General features: G+C 40.5%; 2 protein-coding genes across 10 annotated transcripts in view; both read left to right on the top strand.

Annotated features, from left to right (window-relative positions):
• USP10 (ubiquitin specific peptidase 10) overlaps window positions 1–4,000 on the top strand; it is a 72,525-nt gene extending 68,525 nt beyond the window's left edge. For all 4 annotated transcript variants that reach the window (XM_050923253.1, XM_050923251.1, XM_050923252.1 and 1 more), the window contains one exon: window positions 2,935–4,000. In XM_050923253.1, coding sequence (XP_050779210.1) covers window positions 2,935–3,122 — 188 coding nt within the window. In that variant the 3' untranslated portion in view covers window positions 3,123–4,000. The remainder of the gene's footprint in view (window positions 1–2,934) is intronic.
• A 7,929-nt stretch (window positions 4,001–11,929) lies between these two features.
• Window positions 11,930–22,572, top strand: part of CRISPLD2 (cysteine rich secretory protein LCCL domain containing 2) — a 45,297-nt gene continuing 34,654 nt past the window's right edge. The window contains exons 1-3 of one of the 6 annotated variants that reach the window (XM_050923262.1): window positions 11,930–12,415; window positions 13,050–13,306; window positions 20,122–20,436. In XM_050923262.1, coding sequence (XP_050779219.1) covers window positions 20,203–20,436 — 234 coding nt within the window. In that variant the 5' untranslated portion in view covers window positions 11,930–12,415; window positions 13,050–13,306; window positions 20,122–20,202. The other 5 variants (XM_050923263.1, XM_050923264.1, XM_050923265.1 and 2 more) reach the window with 5 other exon arrangements.

Here is a 22,572-nt window from a genome sequence, read left to right as displayed (position 1 = left end):
AGTGACACATAAGTACTGAATATTCCTTTATGTGGTTACTGTCACATTGTTTCAGCTTCTGCCTAAGTAACATAGGATCACAGTTCGGTACCAGATCCATCCTGCACAGGGTATACAGATACTTGCTTTTCAATGAAAGAATGCAGACTGCAAAACTTCTGTTAAGATGCATATAGGGCTGCTCTGTCTCAAGTGGTGTACATCAATATTCATATTTTCTCAACGGGGTTAAATTTGAAGTATCAATTCCTCTGTGAGTATTATTCATTTATGATGACGCCTAACACAAATTGTATAGCATAACTGTTACTGATGATGAATTGGTGTTGGTGACGTACAATTTGAATGGTAAATACATCTTGCATAGCCAGAAGAACATCTACAACTTTAATATAGCTATATTTGACACATACCGCTGATTTGTGCGGTAACTTTTCAAATGTCTTTTAAAATTGCCACTTTGATGTTCATTCATTGCATGGTTCTAAACACTTTCAAGATGAGTACGTCTGACAATGTATGAATGGCATATTGTATGACTATAGAGGTGTCACTGAGTTGGATGTTAGTGTGACATTTTTATGGTCAGAATATATTGAAGTACCAGATGAAAGCCTGTTGTTGCTGTTAAAGACTGGAAACTGGTATAAATATTCCAAAGCATTTTATTAATAAACAAAACATTAATCTCTACAGTCTTTAAAAACTATACCTAGATTAGTAAGATGTGCACCTGCTTATTTGTATTAGCATCAGAAGAAAAAGCTCAGACTGGAGCTTGTCACTTCTAAGTTACCAGTTTAGTTTCAGTTCTGGTGGGCTTGTGTGACGAGGTGGTTTGGATCCAGTTCTGTTTAGGTGGTATAACCAGGTTACAGAAAATACCACCCAGACTGGAAATCTCAGCAGAGGGCAGTAGTTACTTTAGTGGAACAATTCTCACCTCTGGGGTGAGCTTTCCAAGACAGGATTGGAGAGCCTGAATAAAAACAGTATGAGGAAATTTGCATTGCCACTGCCTTGTCTTTTGTGCCTGTTCTGTAGACGCACACCATTTCAGTCTCCAGTTCATTGTTTTAGTCCAGAACTTCACACACACACAGCATGCACTACTTGTACAAAATTTGAATGATTAAAAAGGATTTTTTTAGAATTAAAGATATTTCTCCTTAAAAATATAACAAGAGGTTTGCCTAAATATTCTTCTGCAGTAAGATAAAATACAAACTGCATCCTAGAAAATCTTAGAGTAGTTTCTGTCTTAAAGAACTCTTGAAATATACCAGTAATTTAGAATGTGTATACTGTATACCATAAATCGTGCCTGTCTGCTTTTGCTTAACTTAAAGTACTTGTAATATGTTTTTGTCTTCATAGAAGTGTAAACAAAATCAGAGTAAGTTTAAAGTGTGTGGTTCAACTCTGAAAGGTAGACTGTGAAAATGACACTTTCCTATCGCTACTTGTGTTTACTGCTTTGTTTACTCCACTTAGCATTGCAGAGACAAGCATAGAATAATAGAATACCAGGGTTGGAAGGGACCTCAGGAGGTCATCTAGTCCAACCCCCTGCTCAAAGCAGGACCAGTCCCCAACTAAATCATCCCAGCCAGGGCTTTGTCAAGCCTGACCTTAAAAAACCTCAAAGGAAGGAGACTCCACCACCTCCCTAGCTAACCCATTCCAGTGCTTCACCACCCAAACATAGCTAACAGAGTGAGCTAGATTCTGTTCCTTCTTATGCATTATTACCAAAATTATATACCAATATAATTCCAAACAGTTACACCTGTGCAACTCCAGTGAAAGCAGTAAAAGTCCGCAGATGTAGTGGATAGCACAATTTGAAGATGAGGAGTAGTTTCCACAACATCAAATGGACCTAATTTTGCTTCAGAACATATTACAGGTGGTGACTTTCTCAAAATAAAGAATCCAGCTTGGTTCCATGTTGAGATTGCAGGATTGGCACTCACAAAACTAACTTGTAAACTAAGCACATTCAGGTGGTTAGTATACAGTGATTCTTCTGGAATCAGTTTTGTAGGGTGGAACCATACTTAAAGCAAAATTAAATGGGTTAGATGGGGAGTTTCTTATGTTTGTAATAGGAGACTTTTGAACAGAGTTCTGATATTGTAAAGTTTCATAATGTCCTCTTGTATATGAAGACTTGAGGTTTTATGATTAGATATGAGGGAAGGTTGAGTCAGAGGCTTCTGGTTTAAGTCACAGAGATGTCTGATACTAAGTATTGTATAATATCTACTTTGATCTTTGAACAGTTAACTTACACTCATGTTGACTTGAAATGACGAGCAGCAACAAACTGGACGTGTAGGAGATTTCAAGCAGTTATGTTTGTTCTCAACTATTTACTAAGTTTGTCAGCACTAAATGAATTTTCTGAAGCTAAGTTGAATTGTTGCAGGAAGATGGTCTATCAATCCCATTGGTCTTTTCCTGTGAAATAAATCCTTCCCTGAAAGCCATGTAGTAAATTAAAAATATCTGTCTTAGACTTTTGGGACACTTGATCTTAAGGATATTATTTTTCACTACTTTAGAATCCTGCGTTTTTGTGCTGCCAGTGAAAAATCACTAGCATCACAATAGATTTTTCCCTTTGTAAGTAGATAAAATTTTGACAGTATTTTCTATCATATAGATAATGCTGGTATAACTTTAAGTATTTGCAAAGGTATTTGTAAAGGTTTCAGTGGTGACCACTGTATAAGCATAACTTCAGTACAGGATAGCATGTAAACATGCCACTCAACATGTAGTTAAACGCTTCAGAAAATAATGTTCTTGATTTCATGTGAGTTGGAAAGTTTGTCTGAATTATGAACTTAAACAAAGGAATATCTTGGTAAATTTGTATTCCTGTTTTGTTTCCAGTGGAAGTATAAACATTAACTTCTTTCTTTGTAGTTGTCTATCATCATGGAAACAGTGCAACTGGTGGCCATTACACTACAGACGTCTTCCAGATTGGTCTTAATGGCTGGTTACGCATTGATGACCAGGCAGTCAAAGTGATAAATCAGTACCAGGTGGTGAAGCCGTCTGCTGAACGCACAGCCTACCTCCTGTACTATCGCCGAGTTGACCTGCTGTGAAACTTTCCTCTTTATGCTGTGTGTGCAAGATACCTGCTTTGTAGAACGCCAACTATCACTAACTTTTTTCCTCCTTTAAATGCTCGTTTGAGTGAATCCTTTTTTCCCTTGCAACTATGGGCTAGAGTGAAAAAGGAAACTACCTTGGGGGTTGTGCACAACATAGTTTGTGTGTTGACTTTTGACTTTCCAGAATGAAGTCATTTGGTTGAAAGACTCAGTTTCACAAATCACAAAAAGATAAAATATCTCTGAGTTAATGCTGAATCCTAAGATGATAAAGGGGGTTTGCATTTGATTCCCACTTTCGAATTGCATAGTAGAAGAAAACCCTGCACCAGCAACAAAACTTGTAGATTTCTGTGAAAATAAGTTTTATCTTTACTTAAATAAAAAAAACTTAAAAAAAAAAAACAAACCTCTCTGCTCCCCCAGTAGTTTTTGATAAATGGTAAAACATGAGCCAGAGGGTATCAGGAGACAATGGTTCTATGTGCTTCAAAACAATGTACAAAAGTACAAAATGGTGAGTTGCTGGTTCCTAATAGGAAAGAAACCACATTTTAATAATTGTGCGATGAGAAACTGCTTAAGTACACATTGCAGATCAAATATTTGGAGTTAAAATGTTAGTCTATATAGATGGGTGATTGTAACTTTATTGCTATTAAGAGATTTCAAACTGCATTTATGCTTCTGTGTACACAAGATTTTAAAAAATGGGCAAAATAATGAAGATTGATATTTCTTTAAGTCTGCTTTGTTTAATTTTGCTGTCTGCTCCCCAATAATGTTGAGTTCCTAATTGTACACAGTTTAGTGATATCTAGGAGTATAAAGTTGTTGCCCATCAATAAAAGTCACAAAGTTGGTTTAAAGTTGTGGGTTGTGTTTCTTTTACTTTGAGTGTAAATTTCAGTTGTGGAAACTCTAGTCTAGAGTTACTATGCATTTTCTAATTCGAAATAATGCTATGATACTCCTGAAAGCATAATCATTTCCTTGGTTTAAAAAAAAACACATACCTACTAGGTCAAATGAGCTTTGCATTTGAAAAAGAAAAATAGCAAATTGCAGGAAAAAGTGTATTTTCTCCACTGTTTTCCCTTTGTATTTTTTAAATGAAGTAGCTGCTCTATATTTTTAGGCTTTATGTTCCAGGAAATTTCGGTAGCATTTTCTTAAGCTTCCTAGATTTCTCTCTTCACTTTTTCTCTCTTTGTCTGGCACAGGCAGGACGCTTGCTTTCCATATAACTTCTCTGTGATTGTGCTGCTTTTTACCTTTTGTTGAAATAACTGTACAATTTGCCTTTTTAGTTGCTCTAAGATGTTCATAGCTCACCTATTAATATAGTATCTGGTCACCTTTTTGTGCTATCTGTTTGGCTTTTTCATTAAAAGGCAATCAACCATGTTTTTGTACAGCGCCTAACGCAATGGGGGTCTGGTCCAGGGTTGGGCTCCTATTTACTACAATAATACAAGTTGTTAATAATAAGAAGGGGCTTTGGTAACCACATCCACAAAGGAGGAGTGGTGGGAAAGTACTAATCACAGCTTCAGCTTTCAGGATTTCTTCAGGGCTGATCCGAAGAGGTGCCCTTCAATTTTCATGGAAGTTAATTGGGCCCTTTTGTCTACAGTCATTCAATGAGGAGCATTAAAACTTTACTCTTTAGCCTTGAGAAAATATTGGGTGCCTCTCTCAGTAGAACTTCATTTAAGTCTCCCTGATACTGAGAAGATTGATGTTGAATAGGAGAGGTTGAAAGTGACTTAAAAAGAATGAACACACACTCTGTCTTTAACATATTTCTTTTATTTAAACATTGAAAAGAAGTAAAAATTGTATTTCCCTTAGCTGCAAGTGTCTGTTACAAATCTTTCATTAGTCATATAATTATATTCAGTGAAATTAGAAGAAAACCTTTATTTAGATGTTATAAAACCAAGTCTTGACTGTTTATCCTCTAACGTTTTAAGAAAGAAGTAAGGATGTTCCCCTTGATTTGACCAGATTCGAGTTGAGTAACCACATTCTCCCTACCAAAGTTTGCACTCTTGCTTCAGTTGGATTCTTCACTTTGTGTTGAATTGCTGAGAGGAATTGATGTGCACTGTTCAACTGCCGGTATCTTCCATCCTAGAGGTGGGAGCGTTTTACAATCCTGCCATATAGTTTATATATTATATACTGAGAGTGTTTTGGACGTAAGTCGCTATAAAGATGTTTGTTGGAGCTGGTTGGAAAAATTCTAATGAAACTTATTTCCTTTGGAATTTGCTGAATTGAAAGCTAAGCGCTTCGTAAAGACAGTTTGATTTTGACGAAATTCCACGAGAAACCAAGCAGGGTTGCTGTGGAATCTGACCTGCCAGATAGGTTTCCTGCCAGTTCATGTACCTGACAGACTGCCCCAGAGCCAGGGCTCCTAGAGATGGGCAGAGAACGTTCTTGTTTGATAGAGTTGCAAATTTTGAACAAAAATCACATGTAAAGTTGTTGAACCATGGTCACTAGTCAGTGTAAGTCAGGCTGAACCATTAATTCTGCAGTTAAAAATTTCCTATGTGGATACTAGTCATCTTAAAATGGAGTTATTAGAACTGGACACACAGTGAGAAAATATTATTTCACTTAAAACCTGATCCAGCAAAGCAGTGAGACTATTCACAGGCTTAAAGACAAGAGCATACCATGATCACATTAATCCATCTATTATAATATTAAATACATATATAACATTTCACATTATGTGCCTGCCCGTCCTCCCTTAGAAGTTGATGTTATAAGTCCCATTAATATCAATGGTGCACAATTAGATCATTTTACCAGCCCTAAAAATATTTTGTAGATCCCACTTGTAATTAACATACACTTTAATCCCACAAACCTGCACCGAGCTTTTCCTATGTCAAATAAATCTGAAACAAACCCGGAGTTGAAACGTGAAACACATAAGTTTACATTCCTTTTTTCTGATGATAGTGGTGATTCTTATTACTTTAAATATCTAGCTTATGACATTTTTTGTATGTGTATATATAGTCTGTCTCTAGTAAATGTAGGTTATTATATAAAACCAAGGCTATGTCTACTCACAAGAGACTTGCCCATAAGAGACTTTTCACAAAAACTACACTATAAATCATTCTTGCAAAAGAATCTGGAGCTCCTTTAGCTGAGGTTACTCCGAGCCGTGTCAAGTGATGTTTTAGAAAATATTGTGGTAGAATTTCCTCTTTCACAATTTTATTACAAAGAATGTAAAAGTGAAGTACAGTAGTCACTTTGATTCTGCATATTCATGTCCTCTTTATAATTTTCTTGCTAAACTAAAATGAGAGATTCAATAGAAGTGGGGTTTTTTTTGTATTTTGTTTTGAGAACTGGCAGTGATTAATTTCTGGTGCATAAACAAATGTTGCAATGTCTGTTTGTATGAAGTAAACTTCCATAGGTCTTTTTAATTTAATTTGCACTAAGGATGTTGCACATACAATTGTTGATGAAACCTGTGCAGTGAGTTACTCAAAGAAGTCAGTGAAAAGCATGTAGCAACATCTGACATTACACAACCACAATTTTTATTTTCTGTTAACCTACTCTCCTTGTTTTTGAACAGTATGTATGTCCTTGATTTCTATCTGTAACTGATAATGTCAAATGCATCAGAGCTAAGTGTTATAATTATTTAGTGATGTTCTTAAAGCAGATTTTAACCTTAGAAGAAAACTGGCTTGAGTGCAAAAAAAGGCCAAGATTTCCAAAACAGACACCTGAAAATAGGGCTTCTGAATCCTATACTTGAAAAATCTTGGTCTAAGTATAAGGAATCGGAGCATGCCAGAAGTTCATACTGAAACAGGCTGTTTAGGGGGTGATTTTTTCAGAAGAGACTGTCACATTTGGAAAATTCTAACCCTAGTGAATTAGTCAAAAAGTCCAGCATATCAGAATATTGATTAAAAAAAATAAAGAACAGATAAGTGCTATGTAGTAAGTATGTGTTTTAATAACAGTTGAAATAGCATTTAATTGTATCGTTGCTTTGTGAAATACTTAGCCACCTCCATAGGCTGGCTACCTATATACCATTATGCCTCAGCCCAAGATTTTTAAGATACTGGAGGAGCACCATGGAAAACCACTGAATTAATCCTTTTATGAAGTATGTTTGAAAGTATTTTTATTTCAGACAGTCTTTGGGAAGCATCTTGTTTATGTGTTTTAGTTAGAATATTTCACTCTCCTACAGGGCCATCCATCCAAGGCTAATCTTTCATGAATTTTGTTCCAGATTGGTCCTTCGCTATCTGTCGTTACTGTTCTCTCCCAGTTTGCAGATAGAGGAGCAGAGGTTAAGTCACTTGCTTTATAATCCATACAACTAATACCAATAGTGAATATTTAATGTTTTTGTGTTTTGGGAGGGATTTGTACCATGGAAACTGCAGACAGTCAGCGAGTAGTGTATTGCTTTGGGAACACACATATTAGCCTGTAGTGCAAAAACCAGAAACAAATAGAAATACTTGTCCCTCCATCTCAGTTAATTCTTGAATTTGTAATTTGTCACTTGTAAATCCATTCGTGCAAAACCTTTTAACTCACTGATGGAAAACTATTTTAAAGAGTTGTGGTAATGATTTTTATTGACCTAAGAGAAATATTCATATAGAATAATTTTGAATGGATTCTGCCATGCCATATAGCTCACGCTCTTCAGTCTCATGCTAAGCCTTTTCATTTCTCTAAGGGAGGCTGCCATGGGAAATCCAGGATGCTGAAGTAGTTTTGATGAGTCAGCCATGTGTGTCAGTCCTGACCAATACCTCAGCATGGTGATAAGGACATTGTGTTGCTGGTGCTGTGATCATTCCTTAAAAAAACAAAACAAAAACACGCCTGGCCTAACCACTCCTGGCCATTAAAAATCCCCTGACACCCTTCTCAAGAGCAGGGGCGCTAGCTCTGAAGCTGTAGCCAAGTTGGTTAATCCTATTCCAGTTGCCAAACATCTGCAGTTTTAAATGGATTTGGGTTGTTCATTTCATTGTGTCATTAAACTGTTGCAGCCTAGGGCTTCACGCTCCATGGCTATTTGGAATGTCATGGTGTCTGTTAGAACAGAACATCCTGCTCTAAAAATGCAGGGCAGACCACTGGAGAAGATGGAACATCTGTGCTTTTAGCTGTTAGCTGTGTATGGCCCATGGTTTACAGAGGTGTAGGTCTGAGTCTCTCCAGTAGAGTGCAGTGGTGTCACACGCACTGAATGGTTTATTACTAAAGTTCTAAATTACTGCAGAAAATTTCAAATCCACTTAACTGTTGGAAAACAATAGCTGGTCACGCAGTTCTTGCCATAAGAAATCTTAAGCTCATATTTTCATTTTGAATAGAAATTCACTTTTTAAAAGTTGTTGGCGTTATATGTTGCAGAGAGATCTATGGGTAATTGTGCATTTTATTTTGTTAGCTTTATGATATTGGTGACAAAAGGAGATTATGGTGGTTTACATCTGAGCAAATTTATAATTACACTTTTTCCTTCTTGGACAAAATCTCTGAAGTGGGAGAGTCGGGGAAGCTTCTCCCAGCTTCTTGCATCTGCAAATTTTCAATGGAAATTCACAAAAATAGGCTTTTTGGAGGTTAGTCCAGAGGGGATTACACAGATTTGGGAGCATGCCCCATGCTGTTTCTGCTCATGATCATTGTCTTCCAAACTGATCAGAAGAAGTAGAGTATTTGGGGGCCTCCATTTATGTTTGAGAATGGTTAATATATATATTGAGTGTGCTGTGGCCCAGAAATTATAAGATCAGTGAGGAAGGGATTGTCTTTGTTGTTTGTAGCTTAGCACAAAGGAGTCTTGATTTTCTGATTGGGGTCCCTAGGCGTGCACACTTTCTGTTATGACAGACTTGAATAAAAAACCCATCTTGGTACACTAACATGTGCCTCCTATGTGAGCATACATTTGAATTAGAAATGGAGTGTAATCCTGTTTGAGTCTAAAATCAAGGCATGGTGTTTGCATGTTAAACTGAGAGTAAAATAACTGAAATATGTCTTTGTTTCTGTTTGGCTGTTACAAAAAAAGGTTTTTCTTATATATTCAGTCCCATTGTGTGGCTTTTCTTGCATATGAACCAGAGAAGTTATAATCAAGACCATAATAACTATGAAGTGAATGGGTAAAAATAACTTCTGATTTGTTTTGGCATTGGCTGAATGTAGGACTTGAAACAGCTGAATGAAGACAAAATGAAAATTTTAACATAACGTGTGAAGTGTTGGTTTTGTCTAAAACGTGTAGCTTCCAACTCCTCCCACAGCCACAACAATCACCTCTTAATCTGAAGTGAATCAAGGCTTAGCAGCAGCATATGTGCCAAAGAAATCAAGGGTTGATTTGCACCGGATAGGAAGAGTCTTGTTTCTGGCACGTTTGTTTTCGGAATCAGATATATTTGGATACCTGTCCACATTATGGAAATCCAGCTCTTTTAGTCATTTAACAGTAGCCACAAAAGAGACTTGAATGTTTTGGACTCCTGGGAAAATACTTGCAGAACGTGATGCAACTGTCTTCTCTCTTTGATCCTTCACAGTAAACGTGCCTGTTTATCATCATGTCGTTCCAGGTCCATGGAAACACAAAGTGGACCAAATTCGTGTATTCAAGTCCTTCAGTGAGCTTACATCAGGGACAAACTTCATCCACTGAATTTGTATAGCTCAAAAATATCCAACAGAATCCCAGTGGAGATAAGTAGTAGAAGTATGTAGACAATATAATGTTCTACCTCTTCATACTTCAACTGAAATGGGCCCTAGGTCACAAGTGACGAGAAGTTTAGTGGACTCATCCTAGTCCATAGTACCACTGGATACAGTTTCTGGACTTGGGTGATGAAGCTAATTGTACATATCAAAGGAATACACCCATTAAAGCAGGGGTTCTCAAACTGGGGGTTGGGACCCCTCAGGGAGTTGTGAGGTTATTATGTGGAGGGTCGAGACCTGTCATACTCCACCCCAAACCGTGCTTTGCCTCCAGCATTTATAATGGTGTTAAACATATTTTAAAGTGTTGTTTTTAATTTATAAGGGTGGATCACACTGAGAGGCTTGCTTTGTGAAAGGGGTCACCAGTACAAAAGTTTGAGAAAAGTTTGGGGGTAGCTCAGTGATTTGAGCATTGGCCTGCTAAACCCAGGGTTGTAAGTTGAATCCTTGAGGGGCTACGTAGGGATCAGGGCAAAAATCTGGGGATTAGCCCTGCTTTGAGCAGGGAGTTGGACTAGATGACCTCTTGAGGTCCCTTCCAACCCTGTTAATTCTGTAAGAATCACTGCCTTTAAGCATCAAGAATAAGGGAGATGGGTAATTCTGTTCAGACTGAATCACTGGAAAGGGGTAATTCACAGCAGGGATGTGTGGGAATTACAATATCACAAATTCCCCCTGGATCTGCAAATTATTTGAAAATTGTGGTGTTTAAATGAATTAATCAGCTTTCTGGTAATACTAATGCAACATCCTTAAGAGGCAGATGACTCACTGTGCCAGAGCAGTGTGTGGTTTGTACCACTTAAGAGACTAGTGCTCAGACTGTTTTGGGAATTGGAGCCTTGTCATGTCTCTGGATTTGGATGATTCTGAATGGCTGCCATTGCAGGGGAGAACTAAATAGAGGTCAATGGGCCTAATGCTGTTGAGTTGGTGAAAAGGGGTTATTCTGTGAACTTAGCAAAACCATCAGTCCTGGAGGAAGCTGTGGAGCAAGAAAATTAATTCAAGAAAAATACAATGCTATCTATGACTTCAAAGTAATTACGGCTACCTGTCTTCCACTCTAGTCTGTCTAGTGTCCTGTTCATCCGAGCATCAACACATTTTGGGTTAAGGCTGAGATTTTCAAACATATCCAAAGTCCACTGAATTTCTATTAGCAAGATAGAGCTGTGGGCTACAGATAAGGGGCCATATGCCATTGTTTTACATCTGGAACTCCTTTAAAATAAACCAAAATGTCATCCAAATGCAAATAAAAAAGGACTGACCTGACAGAGCAGATAATATTGTGACCTTCATCTTAGATTTTTCTTAAGAAGACTAGGTGCTCTGCACCCATGTTGTTCTAAAGAAAGATACTGATAATGCTTGCCAGTGGATCTAATTATTTAAAAAGCCATGCAGGCTGGATGCCATGCTTGGGGATTTCTGTAATGCAGACAGATATCCAGATAGATTGGATATGAAAACAAGATATCACCACTTCTCAAAAAAAGCTTAGCTCTGAAAAATGGCAAAAAGCCAAGAGTGACTAAGCAAAGACGTCTATAGGACCAACATTTAAGAGAGGGGGTTCCCCCTACATGTATATTGCCCCACTATACTGAATGGAGTGGCCTTGTTTGTTGTTTAATGAAGATGGTGTTTCTAATAATCCATATATCAAGTATGATAAATCTATTTTTGGTGTGCAAGCTTTGCTGTGTTTTAAATGTATAGTTCTTTGAAGAATATCCTGGGAGTTGCAGTCTTCAAACCAGAATTGACTGGATATACTATCGACTGTTGAAAAGAATAAAACTCTCAGGATATTGGTCAGCAGTTTTAAACAGAAAATGATTCATACTGTTTTAAGGAGACCTTGGCTGTTTCTGGTGTGGGTGTATTTGTGTGTACACATACAGAAGGATGGAGGCAAAAAATGTTGGCATTTGAATGCCTCTGGACAGAGTGAGAAAGGTCTGAGGAAATAAACCAGTAATGTCAATCTATTGGTTGAATGAGAGTCCCTTTCTCACTCTGTCCAGAGGCATTCAAATGCCAACATTTTTTGCCTCCATCCTTCTGTATGTGTACACATCCAATCACAGTTATTTTGTCGTTTCTTTTTTTTTAATGAAAGGGAGCCGGGACTGGCATCGCCTCTCTGCAGAGCTAAGTACACAGGCGCTTTGGAAACAGCCCTGTTACAGTCTGCAAGTGCAGTCCAGCTCTGCACTCACCGAGCCTGAACGCTGCCCTGCACCACCCACCAGTAAGCAGTTTCAGGCTTGCAATGACTGCTGAGGACCTGCGGAGGAGCGCCCCCTGGCGTCCCTCGTAGGACGCGGACTAGTGGGACGGCGAGGGGAGAGAAGAAAGCTTTACAAAGTGACAGCAAAGCAATGGGAGATGAACTGAGATTTGCAACTGTTTAATTGCGATTTTCCTCCTTGCAGCGGTCCCCCACCTCTCCCCTCTCCTCCACCGAAGCACACTCGCAGGTCTCTCGTTTGGCTTCATTTATAAGGCAGTCTGGTTGCGGGGCTTTATGCTGCGCCCCCCCCCCCCCACTCTTTCCTCTCTCCCTTTGAATCTAGATTGGTTTGTTTTGCACTTAAAGCCTTCCCTTTGATTTCTCTCCCCCCACTCCCTTTCTGCTGCGGGCAGGAGGCTCTTGCTTAGCTGGGGCTCGCATTTCCTCTCTCTCCTTCGCAGCCAGAAGCTCCGGAGCAGGAGGAGCCGCAGCTTCGACTGATCCCTGGAAAATTACGAGTTAGTGGTTTGGGGTTTTGTTTTTGGGCTCTTTTTTTAACTTCAAGGACTGCAGCTAAGTGGTCTCCTTGGATTTCACTGTTGAATTCCATCTGAGTCCAGAGCCCCGTCTCTCTGGCTCCATTCTTGTAGCTGGTTTCGTGGAAAAGTTGTAAATTATCATTTGGTTTTAATTATTGATCCCTCCTCCCCCCCACCATCTCTGTCTCCTCCGCCGCCGCTCCCCATCCCCCCCCCTCGTTTTGTGTGTGTGTGTTATATTACTCCATTTAATAGGGCGATTCTCAGTTTTCTTGGGCTCCATGGTATCTCCCTGCTGCCCTGAGAGATTTGATGACACCCTCTATTTTTTCCTTTTCTCAGAAAATAAAGAGCAGTTGCCAAGATCATAGAGGGCCAAGAAATGATCATAACCCTGGAGAGTATAAATATCCATGGCGAAGTTGTGTGAGAACAGCATTCGTTGCTACCAGCTGCGCTGAGACCTTAGCATTCATTGCACCTAGTGATAGCTGTCATTTCCCTCCCTCCTTGTTGGTATGTTTAAAGTATATAATTTATTTTCCACAAGCAAGTTTTTGAGGAGTTTTAGCTTCTGGTGGACTTGCTGATTTTAAGAGGTAAGTGTTAAGTTTTAGCACTGGATTTTTGACTGTTTTAAACCTTTTTTGTGTGTATCAAAAATCTCTGTGTTGCGGATGTGTGTGTTTAATAACCTCTCCAAAAGATTGTGTGATACAAAATTGCACTTTACTAGTAAAGTTCCATTTATAAATAGTTCATAATAGTTTAATAAAGTAATAGATGTTACATAAATTGTATTACTAGTGTTAGACAGTTACTTATAAGTACATAGGTGGAAGGTGTCATTGATAATTATAATCAGACCTATTGAATTCTATAACCTCTAATAGTCTGACCATTTATTAAAACATCTACTGGTTTTTTCTTAAACTTTTATAACTATTTATATATATATGAACTGTTATATATAAGCTATTTATTATATTTGTAAATCTAAACTAGGTCTGTGACTAAACCTTCAAGTACTAGTAGAACCAGGTAACTTCTGTTAACAGTTTAAAAACCAACTTTTACTATGGCTTTAGGTAGAAACTCACCCTCTTGTATTACACTACAGAGGATGATGGTAGATCAGATGTTTTATCTCTGACCTTGAAAACACAGACTTTACAGTTTCATGTGATAGAGAGGACAACGTGTTCTAAGTCACCGAATTTGTAATTTCACTCTAACTATTCTGCTGGTATTATGTTTGCAGGGAAATACCCGACAACATTGTAAAGCCTCAAATATGTGCATCGTGGCTAAAAAGACAAGGCTGCATATGCAAAATATACAGTGGGCATAGTGCTTGAATCCTGAGTTTATCTCCGAGAGTGAATATCTGATCCACCACTGGCTCTGCTTTGCTCGTTTTGAGTTGTTGCTGGCATCCTATGTTAACTCTTGCATTTGCCGGTTTCCTCTGCCTTCACTGTGTATAGTATCCCATGGCAAAATAGTATCCCATGGCACTGCAAATATTTGCAGCAGTAGCATATATAACCAGAGGGATAATCCAACCACTTAATATTTAACTAGGGGACATATTAGAGATCAATAACAATAAAACATTAACATCTGGTGTGGGCACCACACTGGGGCTGACTTTGTCTGTTTGCCTGTGGGTTGAGTAGGGAGTTTTGCATGGCAACTTCTAGAGGTTACCCATGCTTGTACCCTCTGAGATCAGAAGTTTTCCATTAGCCTAGGAAGTAACTTTTTGTGAACAATCTTTTCAAAGCCCATTTAAATATGACCTCTTCAGATCTCAGAAAATACTTCTTCCTTTGTCCCCAGTTATAATACAGTAACTCCTCACTTAACGTTGTAGTTATGTTCCTGAAAAATGTGACTTTATGCGAAATGATGTTTAGCGAATCCAATCTCCCCATAAGAATTAATGTAAATAGGGGGCAGGGGGTTAGGTTCCAGGGAAATTTGCCAGACAAAAGACATTATAAACATTTACAATGTAAGTTTTAATTTTAAACTGTTTAATATTGTACACAACAATGAATGCTTGGTTGAGTTGGTGGAGTAAGAGGATGGGATATTTCCCAGGGAATGCCTTGCTGCTAAATGATGAACTAGCACTTAGCTGAGCCCTCAAGGGTTAATATGCTGCTGTTAATGTATCCACACACTCCACAGGGCAGCATTGACTGAGGTTGGAGGGCGGAAACACAATAGATGCAGAGCAGTAACTGCAAACACTTCCCTGCAAAAACCGAACATGATGAGCCCACGCTATCCAGTTGGAGCGCACCACTCCCTCCTCCTGACAGCACATGCTTGGCTGCACAGGTGCTGACTTTCCAAAGTGCTGGAGGGGGTGTGCATGAGTGTGAGAGAAAGACATGCATTGCCCCTTTAAGTATGCTAACCCCACTTCAAGTACGTTGCTTCCTGTCTGAGCTGGCTGTTCTGCTTAAAGGGGCAACGGTTTCCAGGAAGCTCTCTCCTTTCTGTCCCTGAGCCCTGTCCCCCTCCTCCGCTTTGCGGAGGGGGGGAACATCCTGATATCAGCACCCCTCTCCTGTCCAGCAAGCAGGAAGCTCCGGGGAGCAGCTTCAAGGCAGAGGGCAGGGCAGGAGCAGCACTGCAGTGGAGGGAGGGTCACCTGAACTGCTGCTGGGCCACCTACCTTATAGGGAATTTAGGGGAGCTGATGGAGTGGGGGGCTGCTGCCCTCCCATTTCTAATCCCCACAAGGAGGGGCTGCTCTTCCAGAGAATTCTGCAAACAGTGAGCAAAGCAGGCAGCTGCCAAAGGACGTTATAAGGGAGCATTGCACAAATTTAAATGAGCTTGTTCCCAAATAGATCAGCAACGTAACAATGAAACAACCTTAACGGGGACAACGTTAAATGAGGAGTTCCTGTATATTTTGCCTGTGAGATGCCTTCACGTCTGGACATTCAGGAGGCAGCTTCTGCCGATTCACTGGTTTCTGATCAGTCCCAGATGTTAACATGGCATCGATACCATGACCCAGATGCGTTTGAAAAGAAGTCATAGAAATGCTTCCTCTCCTCCCCTCCCCTGAATAAAGCGAAGTTTAGTCAGCTGGGACAGTGGTTGAAGTAGCTGTCAAACTTCCAACTTGCACACAATGTGCGTCCAAAGCTTATAAGAGTTTCCACAACTGGGATGCCAGTGATCTGTGCAGTCTGGAGACACAAAGCTGAATAACTGGAGCTGTGATTCAGCAAAGCTCTTGAATGGTTACTTCACCAGTTACTTAACTGTGTTGCTGAATTGGGGGCTGTTTTTTTTTTTTTTAAGAAGAGTTTGGACACCACTTTGGGACAAATGGATCCTAGGAGAAAGCTTGCTCTTGTATTCTTTGCCCACCCAAATTCCCATGGCCGTCCACTATACAAAGGAGTGTTGTATTTGCCTGTGTAATAGAACCATGTCTTTGCCATTGTCCCCTGTTTAATTTAAATATTTCTGAGGCATCTTGTCTTGGCCACTGTCAGTGACTGGCTACTGGGCCAGATGGACCCTTGCCATCTTATAAATAGGGTAACTACGTACTGTGCTTGCATGTTTATATCCCCCCACTGGCACTCCCTCCATTTCACCCATCATTCGATACCCTCCTTGGTATGCCAGAAGTTATTTGTTCAGGGAATTTCCTTCACCTGGGAAACTGGGTGCAACTGAATGTCTTTGGGCCAAGTTCTAGCCCGATCGAAATTAAATCTCACCTTGATTTTTAACTGAAATCAGTGATCCTATGGATGCACATTCACAGAGGATGCAGTGGGTGATTTGTCTAGAGTGCTGGAAATTATACTTTCCCCGCTACCTGAAAGGCATATATTTGAAGCAGGGACTGAATACTTAATCCACCAACCTTAAAACTAGGTTTCAAGGCAGCCCAGTTGGGGAAAGGGGATAATGCTGTTAATTCACAAGCAGAGGAGAGGACTCGGAGAATAATGCACCATCTGTTACACCTTGTTGACTAGCTGCTGAAAGGGCTTGAGCAAAGTAGCCAAGGGTCTGTTGAGGACTTGACATGTTGACTTCATCGCATAGTAACAGGTTTGGTATGTCTCTGGGCAGTCAGAGGGTTCAGCTGATTCGCAGGTTGCAATTTCTGTACCTTTACTGTGTGGGGGACAGGGCCCCTGGTTGGAAAAGGGAGTAAATCCGGGTCGGTAGGTAGAACTGCAGCAGCCTATGCCAGCTGTCTGCTTCTGTCCACCATAGCTAAGAAGCAGGCTGCATTGAAAATTGCTCATAAGAAATAGCCACATTGTAAATAGCCATGGCAGATCATCTATATTTCAAACCTCTTAGGGAAGTGTCTGAAACTAGGAATTGTTCCCTGAATTGAGCCAGATGGTCTACAAAAGTAACAGCTCATTCCCCCTCCCCCCCAGTTAGGCTTCATTTATGGAGGGGTTTGTGCCAGCAAACAAAGCTGAGAAGAGAATTAGGTTAAAACAATATTTATCTTTAAAAAACTGGGAGTTGTTTGCCTTTAAGGATCGTACTGGCCTAATGCAACCTCTGTTTAACCAATGAAACACTCAATAGGGATGATGCTTGCCTGTTACACTTCCTGTATGAGGCAAGGAGGTATTCTAGTGAAGTAATTAAGACATTTTCTTTGCATGACTTTATCGTCATTTCCATTGCTTTAGCAAAGCCCAGTTCAACTGCTTAACACTTGCTTAGGAAAAATTTATTAGTGGTTGGTTGTTTATTTGTGTCACAGTAGTGCCTGCAAGGCTCAGTCAGGGTTTTGGGCTACATTGTGCTAGACACATGCCGGGACAGCATAGGCCAGGGGTGGCCAGTCTGAGCCTGAGAAGGAGCCAGAATTTACCAACGTACATTGCCAAAGAGCCACAGCAATGTATCAGCAGGCCCCCCTCAGCTCCAATGCCCTCTGCCTGCCGGCAGCCCCACCAGTCAGCGCCTCCCGCCTGCAGCAATCAGCTGTTTCACATGTGCAGGAGGCTCTGGTGGGGAAGAGCGAGGGCATGGCAGGCTTGGGGGAAGGGGCAGGGCTTTGAGAGAAGGGATGGAGTGGGGGCAGTGCCTGGGGCAGAGCCAGGGATTGAGCAGTGAGCACCACCCGGCACATTGGAAAGTTGGCATCTGTAGCTCCAGCCCTGGAGTCAACGCCAATGCAAGGAGCTGCCTATTAACCTCTGAAGAGCCACATGCAGCTCCAGATCCACAGGTTCGCCACCCCTGACGTAGGCCCTGTTCTCAATTTTCAGGGGGTTGACACTCCCCTTGACTTCATCTGGAGTCGTGGGAGCTCAGCACCTCTGAAAATTAGACCCTTTATGTTTTGCATTCTGAGCATCATCATCATCAAAATAATTGTGTGCTGTGTCTGTACCCCAGCCTAAAAAGATGTTGTTCACACCTGGCTGTATTTCCATTAGATTGGAAGCAAAATATTTCTAGATTTAAATATAGAGCATGCTCTGATTTTATGTTTTTCCATCAAAAGCAGTTCTGCTACCCCCCTAGCGACATAACACTCAGCAAGAAAGAAAATGAATCGCCTATTCCAAACACATTTAACAATATCAAGCTGTACACGCCCCTGCTTTAAAACACGCATGTAGTGGTCATTTGCAATGCTGTAAGTCTAAACAAGTGAAAACTGCAGAACCATCACCTAAAGAAAATATTTGGGGGCCTATTCAGGAAAGGGCTCTAACAGCTGTCACACAAAAGGATGTTTAACATGACAGCATTAGGGTAGTTTTGACTAGGGAAAGGCTGCATCTCTTGGACTATTCCCTCTTTGTAGAGCTGCCCTGACATACAGTTGTTCCCATCGGCATGGTGGTTCCCCTATTGCAAGCGTCATGCAATAACATTGGAAGGCCTTTATTCACCACTTTGGCTTTATGAAGAGCGGACTGGAGAATTCTGCTGTCAGATGTGCAGTGTGAATGTTAAAACCCTATTACGTATTATTCTTATGATGGAAGCTATTACTGGCCCCACTTGAGATCACAGCCAACTGGACAAACCTCTAGTAAGAGACAGCCGAGGATCTCTATAAGCCAAGACAAATGGCTCTCAGGTGAGGGAGTAAGCATAAACTATTAATGATGAGAATCAAGGTGGAGAATTTGCTGGAAGATTACAGGTGGGTCTGAAGGAGGAGGGAGAGAGGGGGCCTTGCAATTGAGGACATGGATGATCAAGGCTGAAGATTTAAACCGTCATCAAGTCAGCACATTTACACTCAGGGCCAGCATTCATCTCCGGTTAACCCTTCCCGCTAAAGGCAGGCTGACTCATGGCAATTGAGCAGTGAAGAAGTGATTCCTATTCTAGAGGAGGCCGGGAAGTCTGCTCTGGCTTCTCTCCTAATCTGTAGTAATTAATATATCTGGCTGCACATCTGTCCTAGCTAAGTGCATTAACAGCGTCAGCGAGAACCCCCCAGTGCGTCACTTGCAGACGGAAATTTTGATTGCTCTGATATTACGATGACATTGTCACATAAACATACACAGATTCTGGGAGCTGGCAGCAGGCTCTGCCTGAGTCTATTGGCAGGCGAAGGCCTCTGAAATAGCTGTAGCTCATGTCTGACCTCTGTGACTTGGCTGCTGGGGAAGTCTGCTTTCCCTTTTGTTAGGATCTGTTCTCCTCCTTTAAGGACGACATTTGGAAGAAATAATGTGTCATTGCTCACCCTGCATATGTGAAAAGGCACAGCTTGGATAATGTGATAGTTTAAGGGCCTGGGCATTGATTCACCCTTATGGATACAAATTACATCTCAAAGGAGAATCTATATATACTCCAAAGGAAAATTCAGTTTTCCCCACCTGCCTTTATGGGCATTCCGTGGCTGTCTGGACAGTGCTCCGCCCCCACGTAGTCCCACCCATTTTTGAAGCTGTATTGGGTCCCTCTAGATTCTGCATGTGGAATGGGCTGCAAAGAGGTTATGAGCACATAATATTGATGCAACTCTCTTTTCCCTCCTTGGTGGGCATGCTGGAATTCGGTGCAGGCAAAAAAGTTGGCTTTGCAAAATTCATGTGCAACAGCATATCTAATTAGTCCATAATACCCCAATGATTGTATGTAGAAGTGGATAGATATGGAAACAGAGAGTATTCACTGTGAAATCTAGATAATACCTAATTTAAGAAGGAAATAGGACAGGACATCCCATCTGTGACATGGGAAACATTGAGGTTCACCACTGTTGTGTAGGAGAGAAAATAATTTGTTTAACTTTCAGCATCACTCCTTTATTGTGCAAAAATCTGATTCTAAGGTCTCTTGCCTTTTTGGAAATTCTATGGGATGTCAATGTTCTTTAGTGGTAGATTAAGTGACTGTTTGTTTCCTACCTGAATTCCAGATCTGTACAGAGCAGGAGAGCTGCCTTTGAGAAAACCAGAGTGCTTCCATCTCCTTCATCTCGACTTCCATTGAGTAGAGAATGACCATGAGTCCTGCCCTGTCTCGGTTCTTCCCTCTTGGATGTTTACTGGTTTTGATGCATGAAGCGCAAGGCTTTTTCTTGCCCAATGGCACGCACTTCGAGAGCATTTTGAGCCGATATCACTCCAGAGCCAAGAGAGCCATTCCAAGGTCTGACAAGGAGGAGATTTTGATGCTCCATAACAAGCTGAGAGGTGAAGTCTATCCTTCAGCCTCCAATATGGAATATATGGTGAGTTCAACTATTGGTACTGAAATTTGTGTGACCACGTCAGTTTTTCTTCTGGCCAGAGAACAGTAACAAATTTTGCTAGTGGTTTCCTGGAGCTATCTTATCCCACTGAATTGTTTTTGTTGGAAGGGACCATTAGTGGGTCAACTAGTCCATCCCACTGCATAGTTTCAGGACTGATTTCATTATTCATAAAATATCCCCAGTACTCTCTAGTCTAGACCTGAATGTCTCCATTGATGGCAATTCCACAACCTCCCTTGGCAGCTTATTTCATACCTAAATGTCATCCAAGTACCAAGTTTTCCCTAACATTTAACCTCCATTCTCCCTGTTGAAGCTTCAGCCGCTTAAGACTCTGGCATTGTGGAATGCCATTGTCTGCACAGAGAAGCCACACCAGGCATCTCTGAGAAGCATTTACTCACCTACAGTAATCACACCTTTGCTGGGATTCTTTGGCTTGCTGTAGTTATATGCTAACACCACCAGTTCTCATTGACTTCAATGGGAGTTGAAGATGCCCAGCACCTTGGAGGATCAGGACTTCTCCATCTGCAATATAGGCCCAATCTGTTAAAATCTTTAGAAAGCCTCCCACTGAGGTCAGTGGTAGATGAACTGGTGGTATTTGGTGTTTTTTTTCCTGCCCCCTGAGCTCAAGGAACCAAAATACACTCAATGTGTATTCTCACTTCAGAGAGAGCCCTTGAAAAGTCAAAGTGTTAAGTGTGTCTTTACCAGCAGCAGCAATTAAGATGACTACATTTTCACCATAGTTTTTTCCATACAGCACCATGGGCCCTACCTTGAGCTATTTCTGAGGTGTCTTCAAAATATTGTGGAATCAGAGAATGACAGAGAGTAGTAATTTTTGTGCATTTATCTCTCCTGCAAATACTGTTACTGCAAAAATAGCACCAGTTTGACAGTCTGTCTCCTCTGGATTGATTCAGTGAGCTGGTAATGGAGACAGTGTGTAAAAAGGATTCATGTCATGTAAAAGGCATCTTTTATTAATAATACCTTTTTGCCATTTGACTGAATGCCATAAATGTAAAACTCTGCCTTAAGAGAACAGGGAGAAAGAGTAAGGGAGAAAAGGCAATATTCTATCTGTCTTTACTTTTACATCAGCTCTTCAGATAAGTCTTAAGAGTGCCAGCTTCCTTGCTATTAATTGTTGCTGCTTTGTCTGTGAGAAAGAGTTACAGTCCTTCCTAAGAATTGTTTTATTGTATCCCTGTTGTTCAGTAGACTGCGATATTCTGCGGGCTGCCTGTAACATACTGCAAGGGAAGATGTGGCTTGACTGAGTCCAAGAAAGTAAACACAAAGCAATGCGAGAAAGTCAAATGCATTTTCATTGGCTTTGGGGATCTAAAAGTGCTTCAGTTGTGGAGTGTTCACTGGCTGACTTCTGTTTACTCGGCCAGGATGGTTACTGTTTTATGTTTGTCTTTGCTCAGTGTGCTTTTCTAGTGAGTTTATGGGTGACTTTGTACAAATGAAAGAGCCTTGTATTCTGTGAAGAAAGAAGTTGGGTATAAAATGGTGCTACTTGGAGAGACTATAATCAGCCTTTCATGTGTTCCTGTTTACCTAATATTCCTCGGGAATCCTTGCACGCATTCTGAATGCGAAGTTAACGTTAATCCTTTGTTTTAAACAGAACACGTCTCAGCCTTTGCTCATTTAAAATGATGGGCTGTTTTTAGTGCTGCACAGAAAGAGAGAGGCTAAAGGCTTAATTTTTTTTTAATTTGATACTGGTAGCAAACTCTTCATAGGAGAAGACTTGGCGTTAATTTGTGGAGAAGTGGGTTCTTGGCTAAGAGCATCCATGTGTTGGCTGTGAAACTCCATTGTGCCATGTCTGTATCTGATGCACTTAAATGACCTAAAGTTGCACAGAGAGCTGATGTTTTCCAGGAAATGGAAATATTCATCTGCTGTGTCATTATCTCTTATTAGCCAACATATACCAAAATTAAATGATGTAGCCAGTTCAATAATATATACGTATTCTGAGCAACATATACTCTTTATTGTCCCAACTACCTATAACTGAAGCAAGAGAATGATTCAAGCAAAGGGAAAAAATGTCTGTGGGTGGGTAACAGTAGAGTGGAGAGA

Source organism: Gopherus flavomarginatus, chromosome 14, assembly GCF_025201925.1.
Source record: "Gopherus flavomarginatus isolate rGopFla2 chromosome 14, rGopFla2.mat.asm, whole genome shotgun sequence".
Lineage (NCBI taxonomy): Eukaryota > Metazoa > Chordata > Testudines > Testudinidae > Gopherus > Gopherus flavomarginatus.
Note: the sequence above shows the minus strand (reverse complement) of the source record. Positions and strands in the feature narration are given on the sequence as shown.